General features: G+C 33.2%; 2 protein-coding genes across 10 annotated transcripts in view; one reads left to right on the plus strand and one right to left on the minus strand.

The window, feature by feature from the left end:
• Positions 1-2956, plus strand: part of LOC128246743 (arginine-glutamic acid dipeptide repeats protein-like) — a 101915-nt gene extending 98959 nt beyond the window's left edge. For 5 of the 6 annotated variants that reach the window (XM_052965140.1, XM_052965142.1, XM_052965141.1 and 2 more), the window contains 2 exons: positions 640-803; positions 1354-2956. In XM_052965140.1, the coding sequence (XP_052821100.1) occupies positions 640-803; positions 1354-1431 (242 nt within the window). In that variant the 3' untranslated portion in view covers positions 1432-2956. Of the gene's footprint in view, positions 1-47; positions 267-639; positions 804-1353 lie in introns of all 6 variants that reach the window. The other variant, XM_052965143.1, reaches the window with a different exon arrangement.
• Positions 2957-6397: 3441 nt separating this feature from the next.
• The window catches only part of LOC128202743 (forkhead box protein J2-like), a 28694-nt gene continuing 9440 nt past the window's right edge, over positions 6398-25651 (minus strand). The window contains exons 5-10 of one of the 4 annotated variants that reach the window (XM_052903844.1): positions 22985-23018; positions 18355-18393; positions 16210-16344; positions 15361-15507; positions 14400-14500; positions 6398-13080 (exon numbers count right to left, since the gene is read on the minus strand). In XM_052903844.1, the coding sequence (XP_052759804.1) occupies positions 12955-13080; positions 14400-14500; positions 15361-15507; positions 16210-16344; positions 18355-18393; positions 22985-23018 (582 nt within the window). In that variant the 3' untranslated portion in view covers positions 6398-12954. Of the gene's footprint in view, positions 13081-14399; positions 14501-15360; positions 15508-16209; positions 16345-18354; positions 18394-22897; positions 23019-25651 lie in introns of all 4 variants that reach the window. The other 3 variants (XM_052903842.1, XM_052903845.1, XM_052903843.1) reach the window with 3 other exon arrangements.

The following is a 25651-nucleotide window of genomic DNA, read 5'->3' on the forward strand; positions in this document are numbered from 1 at the left end:
TAGAAAATAGAACAAATTACAATGGAAAACAATATTCCCCTTTACAGATATGCTCCAGTCAGAGCAAATGACGAGTAGAATGATTTACCAGATTTACACGCAGCGTCTTACTCAGGAGCAGCACGTATATATGCAGCGAGTCTCGAATGAAATGGTTATGAGAGGGGGTACCGTGGGCTCGTCCGCAGGGCCCGGCCCAGGCTTTACAAAGTTTGAGCGCCCCGGGCTTAGTACCTCCCCCTCTCATTTGATTTACCAGTTTTCTCGTAAGTTTGGGACTTGTGATTAGGGACAAGGTTTAAACATGTAGATGGCATTATGAATTGATTAAAAACTGTCTGAATGATACACTCATGTCGAGTAAATCATAGTTCACTGATAATAGATAACCATTATCATGTTAATGTCATTCCAACAGTATTATCAGTTTGGACATATTACACGAAAATTGGTCTAATTTTTTTCAACTATCATTGCATAAATGCATGTGACAGCAAAAAGATAGAAGCATTTACAATGTTAAACTAAAGCTAATTATGTGTATGAATGAATAATAATTTCTAAAACAAGATCAAATTGTTTGTTAGCAAACTTCAATCTTTGATTAGATATGTGTTAAAGAAACAATTTTCATCCCAGGAGCGGACCCAATGTCGGGGGTAAACGGGGCCAGCAATCAGACGCCCCCAGGCTCCCTCCCATCCCTCCCTGTGGGTATGCCCCCACCCCATATGATGTCACGGGAACAGGAGCTCTCAGACCTGTACAGACGCGCGTACACTGACCCCGCACTTGCTCAGCAGGTAAACTGAACAGAATAAATATATACAGATTGGCTTGTTTTGTAACTAGAGCTGTCCTGACACAAATTTGTATTTGCAAGACATAATTTGTTCATTAAACAATGTCTCTTTTTAACTTATTTTTACAAATTTCAAAGCTGTATTTTATAAAAGCTTTGGTTTTTAAAACTATGTTGGTGTCAATCAGACATTAATGTTACTACACTTTGATAATAGTTTCGTATCTTGCAAAAACTATGCAAGTCATGCCACTATTGACGAAAAGTTTGTTTCGTGATTCGCAACCAACAAACAAAAATAACAAAGGACCTAAATGGTTTTTTAGCTTCATATTTATTATTTTTGCTTGGATGTAAAAATAGAAAAGAAAATTGAACCTACCTTTCAACCCAAGTACGCCTCAAAATGTGGATAGTGAAATAACAAACTGGGAAGGAAAATACCAAACAGGGTAGCAAAATGTAGAAATACCCAAAAAGGTAAGAAAATAACAAATTGAGTATTTATTGTGGACCAATAACTTAGACTTAAACAATTTAATTTTTTTTAGCTTCATCATGAGGCTCTTCAGCGGATGGCACTGGAGCGTGACCGGTTTGGTTCAGGGCACCTGCCACCACCTCACTGAGCAAAGGGAGATCACTCTAGAGGTTTTCTTGTGAAAGGGCAGCAACTCTTGGTTGACTGGTAGCACACAGTAACCTGTTGTCCTGTAGGTTGATTCTGGTAGGACTGGTTTACTGGAATGCCTTGGAGAATTTGTAAAGAATTTCTCTATTGTTGGACTGTTTTGCTGGCGATGGCAGACCCTTAGAAAAGAAAAGGAAATGTGCTGAAACTTGAAAAAAGTGCTAGCTATTGGGAAATGTTAAAAGAAATTAACTATGGAAATTAGTTATGTACAGAATCAGGTTTTCTGGTTTTCCAAGAGAGTAATTGGAATTTGATTAGAGAAAATTGGAAAAGGGAAAGGATGTTTATCAAGACAGCGGTGAAAAGATTGTGTGTGAGGAAAATTATTCTGTCTTACCGATCGGCTGAAAGTCTACCAGTGTTAATTAAAATCCGTGTCATGTGTGTGTGTTATCTATTAATATTAAGCAGGTCTGTCTCTTTAAGTATTCTTTTCTAATGATTTGTTTGATTTACAACGCGACCTTGTGTTGAAGTGTTACAGATGACTTTAATGTCTGAACATACATAACTTTTTGGTGCAATATTTTCTACATTTCTTTTGTAAAATTCATTGCTATGTTTGATGTATATGTGTATATATGATGAAAATACAAGTGAATGACAATTTTGTATCATTGTTTGACAGAAATCATCAAATTTTTGTTATAGCGTAAAAGTGTTTTCGACTTTTGTACAGGGCATTTTTTGTCAAGCTTTATTTATTGTTAAAATAGATGTAAAAATGCATTATATAGATTATGATTCCATTTGAAAACTACACAAATTACATAATATTCAGTTTTAAGAAATAAACACTGAACAATTTCATAAGGCAGCTTAGATTTTCATGGGACTGTGCTAAATAGGCATGATTGTGTTCGTTCATTACTTCAGACAGTGTGCATGTGTCATCACTTCAGGGGATTTTTCTTTTGATCGGGGACAAGAGCCCTAGTCCAGTATTTCGGGGAAATAAAGCATACTGTACGTAAACCTGATAAGGGAATTAAATTTCCACAGGTTACTCGATACATCGGGGAAGACTGTTTGATTTTAAAGAATTTTTCACAGGTTTGAAAGGTGCCAACAACAGACCCTGTTACATGTGTAAACAACCCTGGCCTTTGTTACCCATATTCGAGGCGGGCAATCATGTTATTTATTATTAAGATTTTAAGGTTTTATTTTGGGCTTTGGGCTTATAAGCATTTCATCAAGAAATCAGTAAATTTCCGGTATTATTGTTCAAATCATGAAGTGGAATCAGGTACAACCACTACATGTTGTTAAAGTATGATTCAAGTGTTTTAAAAGACTATTATCAAAGTCACCCCCGCTGGGGAAGACTTGTTGCAACGATACGGGCTGACCCAAGGTGATACCTGGCTGATCTTCCTCTCCTATGGTTCGTGTAATGTTTTTGATAGCATTCAATTTGTTCTTCAACTACATCATTTTACGTGCAAGCCAATGGTGTGTGTGTGGGGGGGGGGGGGGGGTATGAACAATTTGGGAGGGTAGGGGAGGGGTGCAAAAAAGCACAAAATAGTCTTAAATGTCATGGCTCTTAGATCGAATTAAGGCTGGTCTTGATAATGTGCGTTTGTTTGTCCATGGTTCTCAAAAGACTAGTGAATCACTCCGCTGGTTTAATGAATACGGATATGAGGATGGCTCGGCGTCGTGTCAGTTAGCATACTACAATAGCACACAACACTTGAATCATTTAATTGTACAGCAGCAGTGGTTCCCCATGATTCCTCGCTGTGATTTTGAAACCAAGATCATCCTGATGTTATGTATAATGTGAATGTTTATGTTGATGTGTTTAAGAATTAAGGATGGTGTAATATTTATATTTGCAATCTATTTTCCAAGCAATGGGGCAAGCCCCCCGAAAAGTATTATATTATTGAATGTTGTATAATAGTAATTTTTATTTATTTGAGCTAAGAAAACAGTTATGTAAGAATAACATGCAGAGAACTTTGGTAATGTTAAACATATTGAAGGTATTTTTTTTTTAGATATTTTTATTTTGGTTTAATTTTCAACTGAAGTAAATGAAATAATTTTTAATGTAATTGTCTCTTCTTCTTAAGTCAATTAAGTATTCAATTTCAACACATGCTGTGCATTTTTTAGTTGACATGCGATTTAAAAACATTGATCTAAAATATATATATATGCATAAAAAGCACAGGTAGCAGTTACGTTGACAGGACCCACCCTATTGCCACCCTTCTCTAAAAAAAAAATCTTAAAAAAAATAATTTCAAGACCAAAAATGATTGGAACATGATCATTTATCATAAAAACATAAATATCAGCCAAAAATTCCACTAAAATTTTCCCAATATTTACTATTATTATATATACTATATAATAATAGTAAATATCGGGAAAAATCTTTTTAGTGGAATTTTTGGTTGATATTTATGTTTTTATGATACCTAAATCATCATGTTCCAATCATTTTTGGTCTTGAAATAAAAAAAATTACTATTTTTTTTTTTAAATGGGGGGTGGCCACAGGGTGGGTCCTGTCAACGTAACTGCTGCCTGTGCATACAAGTACTGGCATTGTTATGCTCAAGAGATACTGTGAAAAGACTTGCTTGTAAAAAATGAAATTAACATGCTAATTCGATATGTTTTAGAGAATTTCTGGAATGTTTTATGTTACTGCTAGCAACTTTTCAAATTATTTATGTAGTCTATTGATCTTTTTATTCAGTTAGAATGAGTTTCACAGTATTCATCAAATTTTAATTTCTTCTGATCTCAAATATTTAAATATTTCCAATCTTAAAATGTTATTGCTTTAATTTCATCTGTACACAATCATGGAAGAATAATTTTTTTGGGGAAAAATATTTGCTATGATAAAATGGTTATATATCATTTAAATTACTACATAAGAATGGATGGTGTATAATGCATTTTGTAGGCTTCGTTTTGGAAGCAGCTTTATATGTAAAGAACGATAATTTCATTTACAATCCACATCCAAATGAAAAAGAAAAATGTGTAAGTAGCTTTATAAGTAAAGGAAGATCATTTCATTTACAATATACTTCCAAATTAAAAAGAAAAATGAGGAATTTATTTCAAAATTAAGAATAAAAATTGCTCACAACATGTTTCCACCAAAATTATTGTTTTCAGTGTATATCAGTCCTGTGTTGGACATTAGTTATGTTATATTATAAGCTCGCCTGATTTTTTCAAAGAAAGAATTTGAGGTCCCATTATAGCCTTGGTGTTGTTATCATCAGCTGCCCTGTCAAAAAATTAATGCAAATGTTGCAAGAGGTAATGTGAGCATGTCCCATTATTCGCTAAGTCAAAACAGGCGAGCGTTGGCAATTCTACATGGCACTCTTTTATATACTTTGTCATTGCTATCATGGTGTGCTATAGTTTCCCCATCTAGATCAGATTTATTATTATTATTATTATTATTACTATTATGATATATATTATACCACTATTCCACTTTGGTCTTTGTATATATGAGGTTTTTCTCTTCGTGTACCTAATTGTTGTCTCTGATGAAAAACATTTATAAATATTATCTTTAAAAATGAAAGTGAATAAAAAAAAAAAATGAAAGTTATTTGTGAATTTTATTGTTTTGTTTATTGTGTACAGGCGCACCCTGTTGGCTTGATATCTCGGGGACCGTCGAAAATACCTCGAACCACAAAAAACTGAGCCAAGTGGGATTGCTTACACACAGTAGAAAGAAATCAGTCCTTAACATTCAGTTCAAGCTAACAAGGAATTCAAGACAAGCGAGGTCAAGCCAATGGGACATGACCGTATATGCTTTGTTAGTGTGCCTATTTTCAACACTTGCCAAAACTTACGTGTTTCAACTTGCGGAGAGCTTTTCTAGCTAGACCCTTTAAAGGTCATGGGCAGAGAGCAGCCTTGAGATGGTTTCATCAAAGGTCAAGAACAGGCATTGGGGTCATATACCTGACATTTTCAAGGATGAGTGGTCTAGTGGTTTAAGTTTCTGCCTCTCACCCAAGAGGTCGTAGGTTCAATTCCCCAACAGGGATACTTTCTCATGGCCTCTCAAAAGGACACCAGTCTTAAACTGGTTAACATGCTTTACAGTGATAAGTATCAGCTTTTAGCTGTCTTCACAATCAAGCTAAAATCAAAGTATAAATTTCAAGGTCAGGAGTCGGAGAGCAATTCTATGTCAGCTTTAATACTTAAGGGTCAAAGCCATTTTGTGTTAACTTAACCAAGGTAAGGTCAATGATCAGACAGCAAACTTGTGTCAGCTGCAATAGGTCAAGGGTCAGCGAGTAATTTTGTGTTAACTCAATCAATCAAGGTCAAGGGTCACAGAGCAATCTTATGTCAGCTGCAATAGTTCAGGGTAAAGGGTCGCAGAGCAATCTCATGTCAGCTGCAATAGTTCAAGGTCAAGGGTCACAGAGAAATCTGATGTCAGCTGCAATAGTTCAGGGTTAAGGGTCCCAGAGCAATCTCATGTCAGCTGCAATAGTTCAAGGTCAAGGGTCACAGAGCAATCTTATGTCAGCTGCAATAGTTCAGGGTAAAGGGTCCCAGAGCAATCTCATGTCAGCTGCAATAGTTCAAGGTCAAGGGTCACAGAGAAATCTGATGTCAGATGCAACAGTTCAATGTCAAGGGTCAAACTTTATTACATTATCTCCGACAAGTAAAAAGGCACAGAGTAGTTCCTTTAAGTTCCAACAGTTAAAAAGGCAGAGCGAACCTGCTATTCCCTCGCAAGTGAAAAGGCGGAGTGAGGCTTTCATTACCTCAGTAAAGTTAAAATCCCTCGTGGGCTATTGTAATTTTTTTTTTCATTGTAAAACTTATGTGCATAATATTACCGATTATGCAAAATGGAAAAGAATCAAACTACATCACACCATGGAAAAAAGTCTTTATTTCAATTCATATATCATATAAATAAAAGATTCATTGAAACTCAACAAAAGGGTTGGTGCATGTCAATTCCTGGACGGAACATAATATGTATATAATGTATAAATGGGAGAATCATTAACCCTATCCTGACATGTTATGTGCATGACGTAAACATCAAAATGATATAAGAATGATATTCATGGGTAAGTACAAGAGAGCAAAAAAAAACATCATCAAATTCTATTGCTTTTTTCTCACTTTCTTTTTGGTCAGTGTGAAAGACAAAACATTTTCTTCAAATGATCAAACTTTTTAAGGTAAATTTTCTTAATAAGGTAAAAGAAATATTGAATTTGAGATATCCAATAATTTTAAACTTAATGCCAGTGAACAAATTCACTGAAAAAAATATTCTACATTGAGCCAATTGTTAAGATCTTGGTTGAAGTTAACAATTTTGTTATCTTCATCATTGTTAACATTCAAATCTTGCTTCTCTTGAAGTTGAGAAGATACACTCATGATCTGCTCTGTTCTTAATATTTGAGACAACTGTTTTAAATATATTGGCTTTATTTGAATATGGTAGTACATCATCAAATATTTTATGTTTAAAGTGAACAACAATGTCGTAAACCATGTTGTTAAATTTAACAAAGTTCTGAACAATCGGCCCATCATTCATTTTCAGCACAATTTGTATGCGACACAGGGACAGTGTCTTATTATGATGACATTTTAGTCACACAAATAAAGTGTGTTCTATTCAAAACGAAAATGGTTCACAAACTGCATAAAAAGCCAATTATATTTGCAAATAAAGCAGCAGATGGTTTTCGTATCAATAAATGATTCCTGTGTCAAAAAAACAATGTATATACCTGAAGGAATGGATAACGAGTCAGTTAGAATACAAAAATATTTGCACTATACAATAACAACCGGCTACAAGCTAACATATTGAATGAATAATGTAGCTCAAAATGTCAGAATCAATATACAGCAGATTGTCTTCATTTCAGAGGTCCTCATTTTTCACGTTTTTCCAAGTTATTCAAGATTCAAAATGCAAGATGTAATTATTTCAAATATTCAGTTTAGAAAATATCAGTTAATTAATATTGCTCTAAATTTTAAATTTTGTGACTTCATCAATTAGCAATTTTATTCAAACCTTTAACCATTGCGAAATTATAACAATCAATAGTATTATCACTTCACAATACTATTAATATGGTGCAACTATGCCACCATAGTATCAGCAGACTTGTATGGTTTTGAATAAAAATATAACAACAAAAGTACCACCAGTGGATGCCAACGCTGCTCTGTTTTTTTCAATCAAGGGTCATCACTCTTCTAATTAGCCGGAATTATGGGACTTGCTATATGTTGATATGCATATTCACATAGTTCAATTAATATATTTGATAGTTTTTTGAGTTATGACAAACACAGAAGTTTTTCACTTGCTTCTGTTTTTTTCACCAACAACACAAAGGCTATGACATTCCCTCAAAAAACACACTAACTAAAAATTGAGTCTTTCTAACCAATGCATCAGCAGAATTAAATTAATTTAGATTTATGTACAATTGTATGATAAATTATTGTATTAAGCCTTTAAAACATGTCTAATGTTTGCAAAACCATGGGTTTTCATTTATAAACTTGTGAGTCCAAATAACAAATAATTTTGAAAAAGTAAATGAAAAATGAATAAAAAGAAAAAACAAAATAAAAAAGACATTTTTTCTCACAAATTCAGTGAGATAGTATATATATAGAATGAGCAAAGATACAAGGAAACAAGGCCAGCCTCAATAAATTATTACAATACACTGAATTGTTAGACTCAGTCTAACAAGAGTTAGTACTGATTAAAAACGTATTATACATATTACAAAGTTTGCCACTGTTTCAAAAAATCCACTATACCCCACCCACCAATTTCAAAGGCTGATTGTACATCAGAAATTCTTACAAGGAAAACCAGAATGTTTCTGTAGGACTAACTTATTGAATAAAAAATCAATGTTTTGAAATCATTCCTCGAACTAGAATGTTTCTGTAAGACTAACTTATTGAATAAAAAATCAATGTTTTGAAATCATTCCTCGAACTAGAATGTTTCTGTAAGACTAACTTATTGAATAAAAAATCAATGTTTTGAAATCATTCCTCTAACTTGGATATTTGCACCAAGCATATTACAAACAAAAAAAATCAAAATTATTTTGAGATTATTTCATTAACTTGAAAAAGTTCATGCTCTTTCCCATAAGTTTATCACAATCAAAATTATTACTAGAACTGACAAGACTTCCCGACATTCAGAACATGCTTTAGTTACAAATTTCAACAGTCCAGGCCCCCGTTTCTCGAAACTTCTTAAGCTTAACAGGCTTAAGTCGCTTATTTCAATTAGCCATAAAACATACTCATAATGGATTTTGATAAATGAAAAAGGGTTTCTTCTAATTAGCATACAGATTTTTCTTGTATAATTTCTAAAAACTCTTAAAGAAGTAAATATAACGCATATTATAGAACAACAAAAATAGTGAGTTTAGCTTAATCCTGTTATAAGGGACTTAAGAAGTTTCGAGAAATTGGGGCCAGAGGATTTCAAATATTGCATGGTAAAATTTCAACTTAAAGAATCAATTCTTTGCAACAGCGGAAACATTATTTATTGTATTTAACTGAGCAGACAGCTGTATGTAATAACAAGAGTGCCGCGGAGTGAACAATAATGCTCGCCTGTTGTTTTTTTTAATTGAAAAAGGCACAACCCCATAGTTATTAATGCCAGAGTTATGGGCCTGGCTACATACATGAGAATTACCCTCAAGTAACATGTATACCAAGTTTCATATGAATTTATAGAATCATTTTCACGTTATGACCAAGATTAGATTTCCGGCAAGACAACAACGCCGACGTCACCGACAACAACACCCAGACTATGACAATACCTCGACTTTTTCCTTTGAAAAATAGATGAGCAAAAGACAAACATTTCATACTTACAAAATATTTCATTTGTTCATACAGTAAAATATCAAAATACTTCAAAGGAGTTGGAGCAGGTTTTTTCAACACAACCGTATGAATTAAGTACCAGTAAACAAATCAAAAATCAGTTGTTGCAAACATCCTTCTCTTTCATGAAGAAATAAACCAAAATTTGTACGAGATGAAAAGACTGTGAGCTTTAATCTTAGTTAAAATTATTGCAGAGCTGGAATATTACATTACTGGTTTTAACATGGAAATAAAATAAGCACTTTACACATAAAAAAACAACACAGACACAGAGATTTGTCACTTAGTGGTCAGTCTACTTAACTACAAACTATGGGCTCTAAGTATTTCTACAGTATAACAGTATAATGATATACAAATAATTAGTTCAACTTTTTCTCAAAGCAAATTCAAAACCCCGTTTCACTGTTTTGAACTATCAAAGTTTGGCAAACAGATAAACAGCTGCAGTAATAAATTACCATAATAATAAATAATAATAGTCATGATTTATAAATGTCAGAATGAATTTTATAATATTTTGTACAATCTTTATATCTTCATGTGTATCATTTTTGAAACTTCATTGGGTTTTGTTAAGACAAAAATTAATGAGCTGAATACATGTACATGCAACAAGAAAACTTCTCAAAACAAGGCCATCAAAAACAATAAATTAAAATGAATAACTTTTTATCATTTACAAACAAACACTTTAAATTAAATCAAAATGGAAAAGAATATAATAATGGTAGTTTGAGGTACATTGTGTTGAAAAGAAAAGTTCTCGGGAGGTCTATCTATTTATAGTCATAAGTTTGTTTGTAAAGTGTTTTCTGATGAATTAAGTACCTTCATTTTTTCCTCAACATAAATGTAAAATAGATAAATCTACCAATTCAAAGACATCGGAGAATCGGATAAATTCTAAACTTAATATTCAAGTGCAATATTTACAGCAAGATGTACCTGTCATAGTAATTATTCATCTGGGACCTGTTTCACTAAAGATCTAAGTTGTAAAAGGAAATTATCTTACAATCATCAAAATTTAACTTGAGTCAGAGCTTAATTTGAAAGCACAGTAACTGTTTAAAGCTGCACTCTCACAGATTGAACGTTTTGACATTTTTTTTTTGTTGTCTTGGAACGAGCCATTTTTTGCAAAAATCCATGGAAACCAGTTATAAAAGACTGCTGACAAAGAATCAGATCGCAGATTTTTATATTTAAGTTAAAAATTGATATTTTATGCATTTTTCTTAAACCTATAGTAACGGTTTAAGCCATAAAGCATTAATTTTCGAACAGAAATATAAAAATCTACAATCTGAATTTTTGTCAGCAATCTTATATCATTGGTTTGCAGATATTTACGCGAAAAAATACCTCTTTCCAAGACAAAAAAAAAAAGTTGTTAAAATGGTCAATCTGTGAGAATGCAGCTTATAGAAACGAAAAAAGACTTCTTGCCAACTATGACATTCCTACTAAGTCTAAGAGCCTTTATTTATACCCGGCCCTATGGTTTATTTTAATAAAATATTTTTGTCGTGACTTCAATAATCTCAGGCGTCACAAATGGTGATCAATTATTTTTTTATTTCCTCAATTGTGTTCATTTTTAATAGCGGCAAGTTCAGTCCACTGAAATATGTAGAAAAATAACAGAATATTACACTAAGATGTTTTATTTTATGACTAAAATTGACTACGATCTTTATTAAAACAGAACCTTGAGGTATTGATGTAAATGGAGCTCTCTTGTTAACAAGCACATAACAAAATAACATAACTTAGGGTAAGCCATCCATCATCAGGATGCATAGGTGTGTTGGTGCATTATAGATATTAACATCAAGATTATTTTTAAGTTTAATTTATATTGATTAAACATAAAATTAATTTTGCATGAATTACATTTTTGTATAACCCCATAATGATGACACTCTTATGATATATTATATGGAAATAATGAAATAAAATATTACTATTATTACATAGCAATTTTATTTATTTTCTTCGATAACATAATGTCTAAATAAATAAAAACGTTCTCAGTGAAAACTATTATAACTTTATTATTTTGTAACTTTAAAATGAAACTTTACAAGTAGTACATTTTTGTATTAATGATTGCGGGCTTACCTTAACTAATTTAGTAGTAAAGTAAGTTATTTTCAGATTAACTAAAAGGTTCTATTTCCTTCAAATTCAAATAAACATTATCTAAAATGACCACACTTTAACGACTAAAACATATATACAGATCTATAAAGAGCATTGCTTCCTAAGTTAAATAGATGCAAAAAGTCATCATATAATAGGCCAATTGACAGGAAGGTTCCAATGGTTTTTATATACAGGGGATGAGTTACTCAGAAGTTATGGAATGTTAGCATTAAGAGGAATAAATAAATATCCTGTACATGATAATAAATAAAATCCAATAGATCAACAATAACGCCATTTTAATCAAAAACAACCGTCACATAGAAAAGAAACATTAACAACATTATTACATTCTCTCTGTGTGTTAACTGAAAACCATTGTGTATAGGGAGCTATTGTATATAGGACGCAGGCAAAAAAAACACCATACTTGTTTTGACGTTATAACTTAATACATCAATCAATGTGAATAGCATCCCTTTGAAGTGAAATGTAAACAACCATATTTGGCTTGAAATGGAAAAAACAACGTTAAAAGCCTAATACTGTATATAAGACACAGGCATTTTAGTCATAAGAATTCTTGGGGGAAATAGTGCTCACTATACTCAATGATTTACAGTAACTTCAGCAATAAGGTGCCACCATGAACAGTTGTGTAAGCATCTGGTGCAGAATTTATCAACAAGATCTTTTGTTTTGTATATTTTTCATCTTCTTCCATAAATTTATAACAAAAAGGACCATCTACCCAAAGGCTAATAATATCTGAATTCCTTAACTTTGCCTACCTATGACTGGTTGTATATTTAACTGAACTGGTTCTTTAAGACTTAGACCAACTTTATTGCTTAACTGTAAGTTTGCACTTTTCCCATGGGACCGAATTTACAGAGATTCGTTGATTCAACTGAGATACCCAGTTATAAAATCACCTAATAATAATAATACCAACTTTGAAATAATCTAACAGAAACAAACAAATTGCTTTCCACATGATGATGGTTACAATTTCCAGACTTATTGAAGATATGTCAATTCACATGATATCATTAACCAGTCCGTTCTCTGGTGTACATCTGGCAATTATGGTATACCAGTTTATGATAATGTCAACCAATTAAGTCATTCATACCAAAAGCACAGCCATGAGTACCATTTTTGCAAAGCAGTCTTTCTTTATGACTTTCAAAGCTTTAAATGATCTATATTAGGCAATAGTGTGCTATATTTAGCTGCATGTTGACTGGTTACATATGTTACACAGTTGAAACTGCACTTTCATTTCAAAACACCTTGTTCCAGTCTGCATATTGACTGGTTTCATGTTTTTCACAGGTAAAACTGCACTCTTATCTCATAACAACTTGTCCCAGTCTGTAAAATCTTCTTCAATATCATCAGTTGAAATGTGTGCAGGTGGTGGGGAATTATATACCCGCTGTACTTCAACTCTAGGCCGGCCAGATACAAAACTGTCCGTCTGGAATTTAAAAAACATGTTTTGTTCAATACCTGTATATTCATTTGAACAATTAAAATCTTTTTATAATGCTTGCGCCACAATGTAGAACTTTGATGCACTAAATATGAACCTCAACCATTTATCAAAAACACAGATATATTCATACACTTAGTTATTCCAGCCAACAACTTGCAAGAAATATTATCTCCATGCTGGTTAACATAGAATTTTCCTGTCCTTTTATATTTAAAATCTGTTAACAAATTGCATAGAATACCTTCTACTCATATTACTTACTGTTGACACTAGAGGCACTTGTGGACTTAATTCTGTACGTTGTGTCAAGCAGTTTTAATAACTTACCGTACAAACTGGAAACACTTGTGGACGGTTTCAGTACATTGTGTCGGGCACTTTCAATAACTTACCGTTAATGCTGGGGACACCTGTGGACTTATTCTGGATAATGTGTCGGGCACTTTCAATAACTTACCGTTAATGCTGGGGACACCTGTGGACTTATTCTGGATAATGTGTCGGGGACTTTCAATAACTTACCGTGGATGCTGGGGACACCTGTGGACTTATTCTGGATAATGTGTCGGGGACTTTCAATAACTTACCGTGGATGCTGGGGACACCTGTGGACTTATTCTGGATAATGTGTCGGGGACTTTCAATAACTTACCGTGGATGCTGGGGATACCTGTGGACTTATTCTGGATAATGTGTCGGGGACTTTCAATAACTTACCGTGGATGCTGGGGACACCTGTGGACTTATTCTGGATAATGTGTCGGGGACTTTCAATAACTTACTGTTGATGCTGGGGACACCTGTGGACTTATTCTGTTCATTGTGTCAGGCAGTTATAATAACTTACCGGACAAACTGGAAACACTTGCAGACGGATTCATTACATTGTGTCGGGCACTTTCAATAACTTACCGTTGATGCTGGGGACACCTGTGGACATAGTCCAGACTTTGTGTCAGGCACTTTCAATAACTAACTGTAGATGATGGGGACACTTTTGGACATAATTCAGAACATTGTGTCGGGCACTTTCAATAACTTACCGTAGATGCTGGGGACACCTGTGGACTTATTCCGGACAATGAATCAGGCACTTTCAATAACATACTGTAGACGCTGGAGACACCTGTGGACTTATTCTGGACAATGTGTCAGGCAGTTTTATAACTTATCGTGGATGCTGGGGACACCTGTGAACTTATTCTGGACAATGTGTCAGGCACTTTTATAACTTACTGTAGATGCTGGGGACACCTGTGGACTAATTCCGTACATTGTGTCAGGCACTTTTAATAACTCACCGTAGATGCTGGAGACACCTGTGGACTTATTCCGGACAATGTGTCGGGCACTTTCAACAACAGATCATTACCATGACCATTAAACATCGGATTTCCTTGGCCTGTAAACAAAAAGATGTCATTTTAAAGAGTCATTTGACATATTTACACATTTATTATATACAAAAATGGACTAATTCTTGTTGATGCAATATTTACCAGTGGAACGAAATATTTATAATTTCATGGTGATCCTCAAGGTTCGACTCATTTTTCACACTTAAATGTCAAATTGGACACTTAAATTTCTAATTAGAACTTTTATTCATGACCAGTTAAGGTCAAAATAACCACTCATTCCTTAGAGGGACTTGCTCAGATTTTAAAGACTCTAACATAAAAATAAAGTGCTCTTTTTTGCCGAAAAAACATGAAGTTACCTATTTAAGGCTTGGCTTTATAAAATTGTGTAATAATTAATATCTGCCAGTAGCTGTATGGTGTTTTATCATGAAATAAAGTAAAATTACTCAAAATTACTCAATCTTAACAGTTGAAAACATTTGTTGTACACATAAAATCTTTGAACAAGTCCCTTTAAAGCCCCGCAATAGTACTGCATAGAGCAAAAAAACTTTGTGGTTAGGATTACTTCTTGTCCAGACACAGTAGTAGGTAGGCTTTCATTTTTTTATTAGGCTTTATGTAAAAATGTTATTTTCATCATTGTGGAATGGTGCTAAAGTAATCTTGACTATAAAGCTTTTTAAACACACACTAACAATTTTTTTTTACAGGCGCACAATAAAAACGTTAGGGTAAGCACCAATTTTGTGGTAACCTGAACAACGAGTGTTTTTTAGGCCTAGTTCTTTCATGTTGTTTATTGTGCCTCACCCAAGTTAGTGTGTCAAAAAGAGCCTAATTTATTCAACTGAGGATCTTTTATTTTTATAAATAAAGTATGTTGGTGTGTCCATACCTGAATTCAAGTCGTAGGTGTGTTGTGAACGGGGGGAGTTATTCGTCTGGTTGAAAAAGCATGACAGAGATGATGCCAAGTCAGCAAACTGTTCCGGATTGAACGACCAATTCGTGCTTTCCCCTGCCTTCATGGTGTCCACCAAACCTGGAGGAAATAATAAGCTTGTGAATCAGAAGAATAAAGTATGTGTCATGATGCCAGGGTTCCAGGGCCGATATTCATAAAATATCTTAAGTCGAATTCCTATGATTTTCATAGTCAAGTTTAAAGAAAAGTGTTTTTAACATAAAAGTATGTATAGTACAAAATTTATTTAGTTTTAAGTGTCAGCAGGTGGGATTGACAATATCTTGTCCAAAATCTTGCATTTTGGGTGTTTTTTATTACTTTTTTTCCTTTATTGACAAAAAAAAGTAAATTAGGACAATTTTAGGTAGGCCACGCCGGTAGCAATAAATGTGAGTAGGAATAGGTAAGAAGAAGTAGGAATGCTGGAAACTTTATTGTTGTTGTTGGAAAGCTTTACAAGATGCTTTTTGTGAAACCAAAAAGAAGTCACATAAAGCATGGTCCATTTACATAAATTTTCTGCACTATTATTAAATATTCTTTAAAAGAACTGAGATAGAAAATGCTATATTTTATCAAATAGAATTTGTAACGTGGTAAAAAAATTAATTATTTTTGGCTTGCATTTAACAGAAATTCATTCCAGGGAGTATCTGCCAGTTGCTGTTTTGGTGTTTGTTCATAAAAATAATCAAAATAACAGAATTTGAACAAAATTTAAACAACTCGCTACCAATCTGAAGTTTGCGAGCAATTCATTTAGAACAATAACTTTACCCTGAAACTGTGAGATATCGATATCCTGCCAATTATATGTCCCCGTGCTAGCAAGACGAAGGCTCTCTTTTAAGGTGTCGAGGTTTTGTAGAAGGTCAAGGCCAAGACCGGTTGACTGAGCCAGTGAAGCATTTCCTGAAATGAAGCAGTGGTTGTCCATGATTTATTATGTCATTTGCATTTGTGGGCCAAAGACAATGTCACAAATATCTCCAGAACCTGTAACAATGATCACAAGAGTGCTCCAAATAAAATTTGTACGCCAGAAGTTGTATATTTAAAAAATGTGTTAAATATTCAACTTAAAGGCTTTAACACGCATCAAGATCCAAGTTGCAATTATCTAAATTTTAGTGAAAATTGCAACTTTAAGCCAGTTTTAACTTGAAAAAAAAGAAGTGAGGAAATAAAGAAATTGACGTTAATATCTGTCTTGTTACCGAAGATTTTTGAAGTTATGACAAAGATTCTTTATTGAAATTGACCTGGCACCCCTGCTTATATTCTCTTATTAATAACTTCAGTAACTGTTTCCACCCAGCAACTAACAAAAGTGGTTCATGTCAGCTTAAAAGTTTTTTTGTAAGAATTTACTTTAAGATTAAGCATCAAACTTCAACAAAGAATAAATGCAAGGATTTAAGTAATTAAACTTACTATATACCTGACACTACAAGACAATACACAGCAAACATACATGCAAGCAATTTAAAAAAAAAAATCAAGAGATATTGCATTTTGCATTTTGTACAATCACAATTTTATACCACTGTTTGCAAATAAACATAGTATTTCAAGATTTTAAAGCACTGACTGATCTTGGCTTTTGCTTTGCACAAAACCACCAATTGCAACATCTATGGCCTGTCAATCAAACCTAACATCAAAGAAACACACACTGCCACCATCAGCAATTTGGCTATTTTTTTTCACAATACATGGATTCTAAATACTGAAGAGGCGAGGCTTATTACATAATACCCCACAATGCATCTATACCTGTACAGTTTGAATTGCTTTCACCAGTCAATTAAATTGTAGCTTTAAATTACCCTCGCAAGAACTGTAAGGCAACAAATGAAATTCTATAGTTTAACAGACTGCCCAAAGCCGCCATTGAAGCAGTACAAATTTGCAAAATTGCGTTGCAATCATTCTTTTGTTTAACTGATTGACGAGGACATTTTGCTAAGATTATTGGCAAACAGTAGTTTCATAATTCATTTCATAACACTCAGCAAAATATCTATACATAATATGGCACAAGATCAAATTTCACTGGAATTACCCATTATAACATTTACATTTGGGACGTCATTTTTTTGCATAGTCAGTCTTGTAAAATATGAGAGCACATGCATTATTAAAATGCAGCATATTTTGAATGCAAAAGACATTCTCATATCTTGTTGAAATTACATTACAATAAAAACTATTTAATATATTTAAAGTTATAGTAAGCAAGGTATAATATGGGTGAAGCTAAATAATCTTCTATCTAACAAAACCAGGGTGCTTTAGGAAGATGATGTCAAAAATCCAAAAATTATTTCACAAACTTTCATCAAAACTCCTTAATTATATCCATTCTGTGCAAAAAACTTTTTTTAAAATCTTACATATTTTTCGTTCCAATCTTTAAAAAGACAGGCATGCACTATAGGCCAGTACAAGCATTAGTAAAATTTAAGCTTTTAAGGAAAAACACACGCAAGAACAGTACAAATAAAATGAAGACTTTTTATCGCAATTAATGGTTCATCTGTCTTTCTGGTAGGGGGCTGGATACATTTAGCATTTTAGTGAAAACTTTCAACAAAGTCCAAAACTGCAAATATTCAAAGCTGAATTTTAAAAAAAAAACTTGACCAAAATTATGAGAGTAAGCATGAAAATGGTCTTCATGATAAATGCATGTTAATAAATTTGTTGAAAAGAAGAGGGATTTTAAATAATTATTTTTAAAAAATTGGCAATTTTCACTAAGTCAAAATTTTTCACTAATGAATAACTGATACTATGAATACAGCACCTGATGTATAACATAAATGTAGAATTTTGTCGTACAGTACATGTCGTACACAGCAGAAAGTTTTAAGAAGTTACACGAACATGACATGTTAGTGATCAGAGGGAGTCTCTCACCTAGATTTAAACCATTCTGATGTTGAGGTACGGAGCTTCCTAAAATATAACATACAGCTCCATTTTATGGGTGTTTCTCTTTTATTTTTAGAAACGCCCTGACTGGACCACGAGCCTGCAAACCCTGCGACCAACATGGCTTGCAGTGAAACAATGTTGACCTTACCAATCGCATACATGCCATACTCCCCAGTGGGGGGAAAAATCCCCCGGAATTTCAACCCATCCCCTGGACCTCGCCAGGGGATCCATATCCCCTGGATATTTTTTTTTTAAATTGCTTAAGATTGACACTGGAATGCATCCATAATATTATGAGTGTGAAATTCCATGAAGGACCATGATGACTAAGTCCAAAAAATATTGTAATTAGAGTGTATTTCTGTATTTATTCTTATATTATAAATGCAGATATTGCTCAAAATTTCGCCGCGTAAAAATCCCATGGTGTAATATCAAAATCCCCTGGAATTCAGACCAAAGTCCCCCGGGAAGCCTCTCAGAAATATGGCATGTATGCAATCAAGGTGGCTGTGCAAACAAATTGCTTTAACTAACCCATGTAAGGTTGTCGTTGTTCCACTACATCGGAAATTGTTGCAAAATGTTTCAAAAATTATAAAGTATTTCTTGTACTCAAAATATGTGGATCTTTTTAGTGAAAGGAGAGGATTGGTTTTACTTTACCAATAGGCATTAACTCATTACTTAAAAAAGTTATTTCTGAAATGAAATTATAGTTAATGACCCCCAAAACACAGTATTTCAAGGCCATTTATTTATGTCAAATATATCAACTGTCTTTGAAAGTATATTCTACATCATTTTACAACAAATTTCCAATTTTCCAATCTTATAACAAACAAAGAATAAATATCATCAGAACATTTATACAAGAAATAATACATCAAAATAACCATTTACAAGATACAGTTTAAATTATTATCCCCTCAAAATTGAATTACTTTTATATTTTATCTGCTCATTCTGTAATTTATACGGCCTTAAATACACAACCATTTTACAAATCCAAATACATAAAATTGTCATTCAACTTCATGTATAATTGATGATGAAATACCCATTAATACTGAAAGCAATTTAGACTATTAAAACCAATCCAAAAAGTAAACACCCTTCTATGCAAGTAAGAGCAAGCAATATTTATCAAATCACTTGCAGTTCAATCATTTCTGTGGTAAAATGTGTATGCAAATATTTGTATTTAAATTTATAGTAAAACATAGGGAAAAATACTGCAATATAACTGAAAATTAAAAGATAATTTCTCAAAAACATTCCTTATTTTATTTGATGTTACTACACTGAGAGACTTGAAAAACACAATACTTAGAAAATATAGAAGTCAGGGCTCGGTGTTTAAATAAAATATCTTAGTCGTAAACCTGACCCTGTGTAGAGAGTGCTCAAGTTCAGCCATCAAGTTTCGGGCAGAATTTAGCCGATAAATGTCCTTACAATATTTTTATTATTTCACCCAAAAACAGAGCAACGCCTAGAAAGTTACGATCTTAAGCCCTACAATCTTTATTAAAATGGGGCTCAGTACCTTGGTATTGACTGAATGATTCACGCAAAATTAACTGGTTTGAACATTGTAAAATAAATAAAAAAATTCAAATATTGCATTATTTAGTCTCTCAGTGTAAAGTGTCATAATTTAGATTGTATATAATGAAAATGATGATATGAAATGATTTTTCAATAACAATTGTTACTTTGATACACAAAATATCTTTAATTAAATATTTAATTCCACATGTATTCAAAATTGGATGAAAAGAATTAAACATGCTGAAAAACATATATGATAACTTATGTTGTAATCAAACTCATAATGATAAGGGTAATTATGGATTACTGTAGAAGTAATCCTGGATTATCATATGGGGTAATATTATATAGATTTCCATGGGAGTACAATGTAATTATGGATAACCATTATGGTACATTGTAATCATAGATTTCTGTAACTGACCACTGAAATAATGTATTACTGTTATGGTACATTTTTTAATTACAAATTCACTATAATGGACCACTGTAATAATGGATAACTGTAATGGACCACTGTTATAATGGATAACTATAATGGGCCACTGTAATTATTTATTACTGTAATGGACCACTGTAATAATGGATTACTGTAATGTGCCACTGTAATAATGGATAAATGAAATGGGCCACTGTAATAATGGATAACTGTAATGGGCCACTGTAATAATAGATAACTGTAATGGGCCACTGTAATAATGGATAACTGTAATGGGCCACTGTAATAATGGATAACTGTAATGGGCCACTGTAATAATGGATAACTGTAATGGGCCACTGTAATAATAGATAACTGTAATGGGCCACTGTAATAATGGATAACTGTAATGGGCCACTGTAATAATGGATAAGATAACTGAAACAGGCCACTGTAATAATGGATAACTGTAATGGGCCACTGTAATAATGGATAAATGTAATGGACCACTGTAATAATGGATAACCGTAATGGACCTCTGTAATAATAGATAACTGTAATGGGCCACTGTAATAATGGAAAACTGTAATGGGCCACTGTTATAATGGATAAGATAACTGAAAAGGGCCTCTGTAATAATAGATAACTGTAATGGGCCACTGTCATAATGGATAACTGTAATGGGCCACTGCAATAATGGATAAGATAACTGAAAAGGGCCTCTTTAATAATGGATAACTGTAATGGGCCACTGTAATAATGGATAAATGTAATGGGCCACTGTAATAATGGATAAGATAACTGAAAAGGGCCTCTGTAATAATGGATAACTGTAATGGGCCACTGTAATAATGGATAACTGTAATGTGCCACTGTAATAATGGATAACTGTAATGGGCCACTGTAATAATGGATAAATGTAATGGGCCACTGTAATAATGGATAACTGTAATGTGCCACTGTAATAATGGATAACTGTAATGGGCCACTGTAATAATGGATAAGATAACTGAAAAGGGCCTCTGTAATAATGGATAACTGTAATGGGCCACTGTAATAATGGATAACTGTAATGGACCCCTGTAATAATGGATAACAGTAATAGACCTCTGTTATAATAGATAACTGTAATGGGCCACTGTAATAATGGTTAACTGAAATGGGCCACTGTAATAATGGATAACTGTAATGGGCCACTGTATTATGGATAACTGTAACGGACCACTGTAATAATGGAGAGCTGTAATGGACCACTGTATTAATGGATAACTGTAATGGGCCACTGTAATAATGGATAACTGTAATTGACCAATAACTGTAACGGACCACTGTAATAATGGATAACTGTAAGGGACCGCTATATCATGGATAACTATAATGGACCACTGTAACTATGGATAACTGTAATGGACCACTTTAACTATGGATAACTGTAATGGACCACTGTTATTATGGATTACTGAAACGGACCACTGTAATGAAGGATTATAGTAAGGGACCACTATATTGTGGATAACTGTAATGGACCACTGTAATAATGGATAACTCTTATGGACCACTGTAATTATGGATAACTGAAATGGACCACTGTAATAATGAATAACTGTAACCGACCACTGTAATTATGGATAACGGTTACAGACCTTTTGCAATCATGGATTACAGTAATAGACGACTGTAATAATAGTTTGCTGAGTACTTTAATTATGGATTACCTTAACAGAAATTGTAATTATGGATTCCAGCTACAATTTACTGTAACTGGAATAATGAAACTATAATTATGATATTAAATTTTGGGGAAAGGAAATCATACAAACATGCAGTACTTCATGCAAAAACAGTCTATAAATCTAATATAGTAAGGTCATTACAAACATTCCATGTTCCACACTCAGATTAATATTTTTCTTTACAATTATGGGTCACCAGTCTGATTAAAAATGATAAATATTGCATTAATGATGATGAAAATGATGAATGAATGATGGGAAATTCAATCAATTTCCAGCAGGTTTGAAAATGAAACCAAAAGATGACTGATAATTTAAAATTAATGATTTAGTTCAGGATGCATAAGGTGAAACATTATACCACATTCTGCCCCCCCACCCCCCTCTTTCAACCTCCAGCTAATTACCAATTTCTATTTTTGGATAGTTTTGGGTAGTTTTGGGTCTAAAATGAAATCCAAATGAAGTGTTTTTCCATTTACCGCTGTGCATACATTTAGTTTTGAGCTGACACAAATTGAAATCTGTATCCTACCATTAAAATCACTAACCTAATCATAAACACATTGTACATGTCATTTTGTATTCAGTAACATAATAAGGAAATAATTATACTTCAGAAATATTATTTAGCAGGGTAAAAAATAATTATTATTTTTTATTACATCTAATATTAAAATTACAAAAAAAATTATTGCACACTCCAACTTTCTTCACAGGAATGTAACACGTCCCCCAAAACATTTTACCAAATGCATCCAAGATATTAATGTTGGAATGAGGATGGAAACACAGAATTAGTTGTGTGTGACCTTACCTGCTGGCGTGTCCAGCATTTTATAGAGACTTCTAAACGAAGCGCCAAGGTCCGTTTCTAAGTGAGAATTGTTTTCGATAAACGAACCTTGTGATATTTGGCCCAGGGTTTGGCTTGGTGCCTGAAAAAACATGAAATAATATTGTTAACATGCAGTTATATTACATACAAATACATTTTAATTTCATACATGTATTTAGGCCTAAGAAAAAAAAGTGAGCAATGTAAAAAAAAATAGGTTGTTTGTCAGCAGTGATTATTTTTGGAATTATTTTCACCGCCTGTGCCTTGCAAATTGAAAAAAGAAGTCAACTTTGGGAAAAATACAAAACCAGGCCAAAATAGCTAATATAATGGCAAATATACATGTTTTAACTTTTTTGGCATACATTATGCTGTGAAAAGAGAAAATATGCTGTGAAAAAGAGTAATTTTTGTTTATATTTTAAGAAATTCATTGGAATTTCATTTGTTAACGTAATCTGCATTTATCAAATTGGGAAAAAATATATGAAATTTTGAGGAAAATGGAGAAAAGTTTGTCACAAGGGGAAACAGCCTTTAGAAGGCAGTAAATTGCACCAAAAAAATTCACTGATCAGAGTGTCAAAAGAACGCAACCTTGCCATTTGCTTAATACATAAAGGTATACAAGAAAATGACCCACATATGCCATCCTTGATCCAGAAGTTTTTATAAACAAATCTATTTGAGGAAAATGGAGAAAAGTTTGTCACAAGGGGAAACAGCCTTTAGAAGGCAGTAAATTGCACCAAAAAAATTCACTGATCAGAGTGTCAAAAGAACGCAACCTTGCCATTTGCTTAATACATAAAGGTATACAAGAAAATGACCCACATATGCCATCCTTGATCCAGAAGTTTTTATAAACAAATCTATTAACACCCTTATCTGTTTGGTTAAGTCTATTAAATATTTGACCCATTCCTGCTTGAAGCAGTTCATACACTCGTAGTCAAGTATGTTATAATCAAGATATCACTGAAGGGCACAAAATATTTTTTATCTGTACAGGAATCATACGCTTTCCTTTTTTTGATCACTAAAGTCAAACTTGTTATAAATCATAATGCATTATGATTTATAACAAGTTTGACTTTAGTTAACAAAACAAAAGAAAAGCGTATGATTTGTGTACAGATCAAAAATATTAGTCTTTATAAAAACGATTTTAATAATAATAGCTATGTGGCCACAAATTTCCCAATGAAAAAACTGCCCAGACATTTAATGTCAAATGAGTTAAGCATAATAATGCATTAAAATAAAAAAAAAGATGGGCATCAACATTATCGTGCCCCTTTAAAGGGGCTGTCTCACGTATGATAAAATAGCGAAAAAAAAGAAAATTGTCGAAAACTAAGATAAACTTGGCATCGATGTGTACAATGCATTGAAACTTACTAACTGAAGTACCACATAGTTTACAATTTATTTAAGTTTAGCAGTTATTTTGTATTTTTCCATTAAAAAAGATTACTGGGTACGGTATGTCTACCAGGTAGAATTCATTCCTTATACGTGATTGGTTAGTCAGTGTTATCACGTGATATTACCCAGGTAGGTGTATAGCTTAATTATGTCACCCGATTAGAGTAAGCCTTCGTAGGTCAGTCAGTACAACGCTGGACTTCAATTTTGGCGACAAGGGTTCGAACCTGGTCTTCGACACATTTTTTTTTTACATTTTGGTACTTTTTTTACAATTATGACATCAAAGCGTAACACATTCTATTAGATAATTGTCCTGAGATTTGTTACAGAAAAAACTTTTTTTGGTGCCAATACGTGAGACAGCTACTTTAAATACGATGATAAATTATAGTAATATGAATGAAAAAAAGAGACAGCCCTACAGGGTTTTTTCCATTCTAAACACGATTATCGATACCTCTTAAAAACAATTACAAATGTATGGGAACTTCAGATGTAATGAAAATTCTATCAACACCTAACAAGAAAATGGAACACCCATTGCCTGTCCCAATATAGATTGCTCATATCCCGGCCTTGGAAATATCCAATATCTGAAACCACCCTGCCGTAAATAATTGATTAAGAGGATGTCTAGAAATGCCAATATGGACATCATGTAGCACTGGAAGGCATTGTGTTGTAAACCCTCTAGGCAGGATATGACTTACAAGGCCTGTTTTTCCTATAATAAGAACTATAGTCAACCAAGCGGCAAGGTTAATTTCTAGGACAACCTTCAATTTAATCAATCAAAATTAGGGATGCAAACGAATATTTGAATATTCGAATATTCGATCAAACGTTTGGTATTCGAATGTCAAAATCGGTATTCGAATATTCGAATAAAAAAGTTCAATAAAGAGAATAAAAACACCTACACCACTGTTGTGGTTTATAACGAATATACTGTCTTTATCTAGAAATTCCACAAGATTTGCTGTCAGTCATATTCCGCTAAAGGCTTTACAATACTATTTCTTTCAGAGTAATACATAATCCATGGTTTGGTGTTGTTACACATCTAGTTAGTGTATATTAATTTCTTTTATCAGATATGAATCACTTTTGGATCTTTTGTCTGAGTAGAAACGAGTATGGATTTCCACTTTTGAGAAGCTATGATTAAGTTCCCATGGTATCATGGGGATCGAATCCATCAAGTGAGGAGTGGTCACCTTAACCACTAGGCTACTTTCACCCCCGTGGGAATCAAATCCACAACCTTTTGAGTGAGAGGTGGAGACCTATACCACTAGA

This window comes from Mya arenaria, chromosome 9, assembly GCF_026914265.1.
Source record: "Mya arenaria isolate MELC-2E11 chromosome 9, ASM2691426v1".
In the NCBI taxonomy this organism is placed as follows: domain Eukaryota; kingdom Metazoa; phylum Mollusca; class Bivalvia; order Myida; family Myidae; genus Mya; species Mya arenaria.